Consider the following 6,520-nt stretch of genomic DNA (forward strand, 5'->3'; position numbering starts at 1 on the left):
GCATTTCCATTTCCAGTCCTATGACATTATATTTACCATGTCATCCATAAAAACAAATGAGAGAAAACTATACATATATAATTATAAGTACTGTACTTTCACTGGCCACACCACTGATAGCTTGAATGTATGTATACTGATCATTTTTAAGCAAATCTTTAAAAAAAACAACAATGAACCCTAAAGCCAAAATAGGATAAGACCGCAGCTATGGTTGCTCCATGCCTGAACTTAAGTGAAATGACACTACACACCTGAGTTGTGAGATGTAGGGCAGACACTGTAGGAAACTCCTCACTTCACTCTCTTTATCTGACCAGCCTCGCAGCTCTACTGGTTTCTTCCATGGCTGGAGCTTCAATACTTCTAGGAAGAGGGACGCCTTTCTGTTTGAAAGGTCTATGGACCAGACTGCAGGGGCTGACATATACAGCATTTGCAACGATGAAAGGAGTTTCTTCCCTGTTTGTGACTCTCCATGATGAACAACCACATGACAATATAAATCTGCCAAGAACTCAGATTCATCATATATTTTGAAATGACGAAGCAGTGTCATTATATCTGTAAATGTAGAATCGCTGTCAAGTAGAAGTACTTGCAGGCAAAGTTCCAGTTGCAAGGATCTCAGTGTCTTTTGCCATTCCTCACAACAAACTGCCTCATCTTGTGGTGCAGTCAAACTACATGAACAGACAGAGAGGTAACAAGGACAAAAATACACACATTTATCTTAGTGTTGATAATCATATGACCTTAAAATGTATACACTAAAAAAACATATGCCATATGCATATGCCTATGCTCAGAGTGGGAAATGAAAAAGAAAGTTTTGCATAAGACAAGTCAAATTTGTGTTTTCAAAAAAATAGGTAATGAAGAATAAAGTAAAACATATTTAAAAACTCTTTGTATATTCCCAAAGGTATTAGGGTGCTATGAATATGAGATCCACAAATATTTGTCAGACTTGAGGTCTGCTGTTCAGTCCCTGATTTTCTGAGAGTGTTTCTACTTATCTCAATAGGGAGGGGCGGGGGATCAAGAGCCTAAATGTTGAGTAAAAATATGTCTTCTGAAGGCCTAAACAGAGCCCAGCCAAGAACGCCAATACAATTTTGATCAACTTTCATCATTTACCAGCCTGCAAAATTTGAGTGTCCTACATATTTCAGTTCTTGAGCAGAGCTTGTGAACTTTGACCAAAAAAGAGGCAGAACAAAATTGACACCCCCTCACCCCATAAAACTGGCAGTAACTTGGAAAGTCTTGATCTTATCACAAACATTTTTTAAAGAGTGTCTCTTGGGTAATATACTGTAGGTACACATGGTATTTTTTCAGAATTTTTTGAGACGCAAGTGAGTGCGCTCTGGTTGAACTGACGTGACCCCTATTGGATTGACTGGGTACAGAGATTAGCCTCCTGAGTCCTGGGATGAAAACAGCAGACATCACATGGGAGTGATGTCTGCTGACATGACATTATGGATAAAGGGTAATATGAGCTTAGAGCTAATAGTGAAATGAAGGATGGGAAGGATGTGGAAGGCTTTGCAACTCCAGTGTGATGTAGTGGGCAGTAAGGAGTTTTGTTTCCTAAAAATGGAAGTGGGGTGAGTGATGTCAATCAACCCAACTGGCTCCTCTCAGACTTTGTTTAGAAAACATCATAAAACAGTTATTACAATTCACCATGTTTTATGAAAGTCAATTTACCTGAGAGAGGTGATGCATGGTAGAACACTGAGAACGTCTCTGCAGAGATCCTTACTATGCAGCTGTGCTTCCTGATGGCAGTGCAGGACCAGGCTTATCTGCTGTGGGTTCTGCTGAATGACTTCTTCTGCTCTCTCAAGCATAGATGGATCCCAAGCTGGCAGGTGCATTTCAGCCTCTGAAAGTTTCAGCAAATCAGGGAAAACTTCTGTGCTTTCAAAACTCAGTGCAGCTGTCCACATTTGACGTAAAAAGCAGGAATCCATTCTGCTAAGACAATAATAGTCAGATGCATGAGACTTACAAATAAAACTCCATGGCTTTAATTTAGTAAACAAGATATGATCTGAATAGTATACCTGACATGTTCACAACAGCCAAGGATGAGCTTAAGACCTTGCTTAGATTCTATGCAGTTCTCCAAATTCAGAACAACATTCTTGCTTGTAGCCTGTTTAATAATGTAAGACAATGTGCAGTACTGATGTGGGTCAAGACATCCATCTGCCAAGTCCAAATGATGGTTCACCCTGCTGAGGAAGAGTGAGCATGCCTGAGAGGACTGTAATTCAAATAGGCACTGACAGAGAAAGAGAAGCTCTTCAGTGGTATCCTCTGTGGAATCTTCCTCTTCTACGTACTGGTCTGCTTCTGTGTGGATAAATGTATTTAAGACTTGCTCAGTGAATCTGGTAGATGTCTCTTTAATGTGGTCCTTTGGACACAAGCAACTCACTAAAGAGAGATTTCTCTCAGATAGCAGACCACTAAGAAAAGGAATCACATGCCTCATGTGTTTTCCTTCATCAGTTTTGCATTGGTGAAGAAATCCATCAATGTCTCCAGGATTAGCAAGCAACCACATCGCAGCAAAGAACTCCTGCATTGTGTTGTGGAGAAATGTGGCATACATTTTCACAGATGTTGGGCCATCCCTCAGGACAAGATGGTTCAAAAAATTGTACTCATTGCTGACATCTTCACAGTCTTCTAATAGAATGGACCTCTGTTTGATTGCATTGAAGGCATCTTCAGACAAATCTAGTACCTTCTTCTTATTGTCTCGAATGAATTTGTTTAGTTCTGTTAATGCTGGGCCTTCTTCACACTTGCTCATCAAATGTCGGAAGATGTTGAGATAGATTTCAGTTGCTGTGCAAGGATTAGAAGTTACAGCCCTGGGAAACAGCATACAGGCAGCAACCATGAGTGCATGCACAGGAACATGGCAGAGACTATGCAGCTCAGAATTCCCCATTATGAAGCTCACAGCATCAGGTTTATCCCTTAGCATCTGTGACAAGTAGGTCTGGATCGATTCTTCACTGAACCCCTCGACACACACTCTGCAAGATTTCTTGATGGACAGGAATTCTTCACAATCCGGTCTGCTGGTTACCACAACCTTGGCCTCTGGAAGCTCTCTGTCAATTATCCTTAAAACCGATTTTATCAGCACACCTTTGATGCCATCAACAATTACCAGGACACGTTCAGAGTTCTCTTTGATATCCACAAGGACCTCCTCTCTGTTTGAGCTCGGTTTGACATATGCATCAAATAGCAATGTTGCCAAATCCATTGATACTGACATTCCAGATAGTGTTGTTTCATCAAAGTAGAACAAGTAGTTTAGTTTCCAATTTTCCTTGTTCCTTGTCCAAAGGTTAATAATTTCCAGAGCAACTGTTGTCTTCCCGATTCCAGGTTTACCCACAAGTAGAATCTTTTGCTCATTACATTTAAGGAGGTCATCAGGAGATAACTGAGGCTTGCTCTTTGGAATGTAGGCACTCAGCTTTTTAGTTCGAGATTTCTTGTACTTCTTGGTTTTCTGTTTGATTTTCATTGACAAAGCATATCTCTGCTCTTGTCTGTCTAGGACAAGTGGTGTGTAAAAAAATGGTTTCACATCATTACTTCCTAAAACAAAATTGTTTTGTTCCATGTGAGTGCTGAGGATCTCCAAGGCTTTGGTTTTGAGCTGTTCCTGGTACCGCTGGCACGATCTGGGGCCTGAAAACAAAAGGTAAATGTTCAGGAAATTGCATGTTTAACCTTTCACATTATAGAAACTATATAGGCCTACAGTATAGGACAGGGAGGTAAAATGGCAAAAAAAGTTTAACAAACAAGTGAACAAGGTAACCTATACCAGCGTCAAGAATAAATAGTTTAGAACTAAAAATGAAAAAGAAAGAGAACAAATCAAAAGTTCAAGTGATTTTTTTTTTTTATGTGATTCAGCTGTAGAACTTTATCCCCACCATCTAGCCACATTCACAGATTATACCAGCAGATGATGGAAAATTACAGTACAGACTGAATAGAAGCTCTGTAAAACAGTCAATAAGGTCTAATCCATCTGAAATTTGGTACGTTTCCTTTGGACAAAGAGTTACTGTTGGCCTATTTAAATCATATTTCACAATATCAAATCAAAGCCATCCCAGCACTAGTTTGCATGCTAACTTCAGTGGATATGGCCAACACTAAAGCAACCTTCATAATATGTGAAGATAACATGTAATAGAAAGATTTATATATTGTTATGTAATATGGTTCTCTCACCAGTGGGCTGTACATCTGACTCCTCTCTGAAGGGGAAACAGCTGATCCACTGATGCAAGTCAAGTGTAGCACCCTTTGGTAAAGTCCTGTTTCTTTCACCATCCAGAATTCTGAGGAATGCATAGCTTGCCTTTTCCCCCATTTGGGTGACAAGCAGTAAAATGTTTCTGGTTTGGTCTGATGGATTCTTTTCTGAAGTGACTGCTCTGACATTATGAATATTGAACACCTTAAACTCATGAAGCTTCTCTGTAATGAATATCTGATTTTTGAGATACTCAACTAGGGGTGACCAGGCAGTCCTGATGTAGTCCACAGCTGATTGACTGGTGCAGGCCATATCAAAGGAGCAGGCTAAATACACAGCTCATCTTCAGCATCAGCTCACCTGATAGACAAGGCAAATAAAACCTCAGTTATAGTTTTAACACTATTATCATTACTTCTTCTCCAACAACTGCTACTAAAGGAATGATTTACTGCACCATTTCCTGTAATTACCTCTTTGCTAAAACTAGCACTACTACTCACTGAAACGAGGAGTAATTGATCACTTTAGCCTACATTACAAGGAACACATGGATATTTGTAACTCAGAATGTTGCTATCCAGTCATTTTGACCCGACTCACCCGCAACCATCTCACCCGCAGTCAATTTAAATCTACTCTGAGCAAAATATGCTGTACATTTTGTATTTATTTTTTGTAGATTGAGGTGTTAGCCTACAGCTCCCCACCAAAGAAAGAAGCACCACCTTCCAACGCTAATGTTTATTACCTCTAAGTACCTCTTAATACAGTACCTTGTAAACAGCATACATTTTGTTTTATTTGCATTTAAAACTAATTTGAGTTTGATTAGTGCTGTTTGCAATGCATTACTGGATTGCTGCAGATTGTCCATTGCTTGTGTGACAGACTTACTAAAACAGTATAAGACAGTGTCATCAGCATAAAAGTGGACCTGACAGTTGTCTAGGGAGGATGCTATGTTATTTATGTACAGTGTAAATAAGGAATACATCAACACAGGGAGCAAAAAAAGAGATTCAGCCTGGGGACTTTACGCTGTAGTTCTACTGCACAAGAGGTGTGGTCAATGGACATTGCTCAAATGACTGTATGCTTGGATAGTCCTTCAACCAATCAGACCACAATCCGGGTGCACCTGGTGGTTAAGCCAGTTTGTGATTGATTCCAGCAGCAGTGGAATGGAAGCAAGAGAGATAAACATGCATGTTTCCAGCCTGAGCTGCAGGGCTAAATCCAATCGCCGGCAGATCAGGCTGGGTTTACTCGGTCTAAGATATAAGGCTAATCCATACACTCTATTCTTACTCTATATACTATATTTGTTCGTACCAAATTGGTAACACAATAATAACAATACCATACATAATACTAAGCTGTTATGTAAGGGATAACGGCCGACGAGGTGACTGGTTCGATGGAAATAATGGCTAGGTGGAGGTCTAGAACTCCGGCGACGTGCGAAGCACGGAGACGGAGTTACCTCCGCCGTGCCATTATTTCCATCGAACCGGTCGACCTCGAAGGCCGTTATCCCGCTTATCTCCCGTTTGTATTCATAACCTGTATAGTTAGAACATAGTTTTATTCCACCGTTGCGTCCGTTAACATCGCTAAAACTGTCTTGACTGTGGGACTACTTTCCGCCACATATCAACTTTCTACTTGCAGGACAAAACTGCCGTTACTAGTTCTAAATGGATGGTTGCTATGGCCAAAAGCCAGTCGTTAGTTCTAAATGGCTGGTTGCTACGGCCAAAAGCCAGTCGTTAGTTCTATCTCTCCCGTTGTCAAGCGGGCATATCCCAGGATTCTGATTAACTTTAACTTTGAAAGATCGCTACTTTTGTAGCCTACATGGCATCCAACTAGCTACAATCCACCTCCGTCATATGCTACAATGTTACTATGGTTCTGCACGTCTGTATTTCAGCTTGGATGCGACGTGACAGTTCATTTAAACTTCGCAACGAGTTTGGCGAATTAATCTTCAAGTGTGATACGGGAACTACTTCGAAGGTAGCAGGTTATACGAAGTTAATGGCCACCCCATCAGCCAATCAGAGAAGAGAATTCCATTGTTGAGGGAGATAAAAGCAGTTATATGTTTCTTCTAATAAAAAGGAAATATCAACAATGACAAGCCACCTGGAACCTGCCAGCTTCTCTATCTCTGCCTCTCTCTCTCTCTCTCTCTCT

At 40.5% G+C, this 6,520-nt stretch overlaps 1 protein-coding gene across 2 annotated transcripts in view; it reads right to left on the reverse strand.

Annotated features, from left to right (window-relative positions):
* LOC134060303 (uncharacterized) overlaps nt 1-1,952 on the reverse strand; it is a 44,931-nt gene extending 42,979 nt beyond the window's left edge. For both annotated transcript variants that reach the window (XR_009935158.1, XM_062516961.1), the window contains exons 1-2: nt 1,720-1,952; nt 255-683 (exon numbers count right to left, since the gene is read on the reverse strand). Coding sequence is in view for 1 of the 2 variants with exons in the window: in XM_062516961.1 (XP_062372945.1) it covers nt 255-683; nt 1,720-1,889 (599 nt within the window). In the remaining variant the exon portion in view is untranslated. The remainder of the gene's footprint in view (nt 1-254; nt 684-1,719) is intronic.
* Between the last annotated feature and the right edge of the window lie 4,568 nt (nt 1,953-6,520).

This window comes from Sardina pilchardus, chromosome 16 (assembly GCF_963854185.1).
Source record: "Sardina pilchardus chromosome 16, fSarPil1.1, whole genome shotgun sequence".
NCBI lineage: Eukaryota > Metazoa > Chordata > Actinopteri > Clupeiformes > Clupeidae > Sardina > Sardina pilchardus.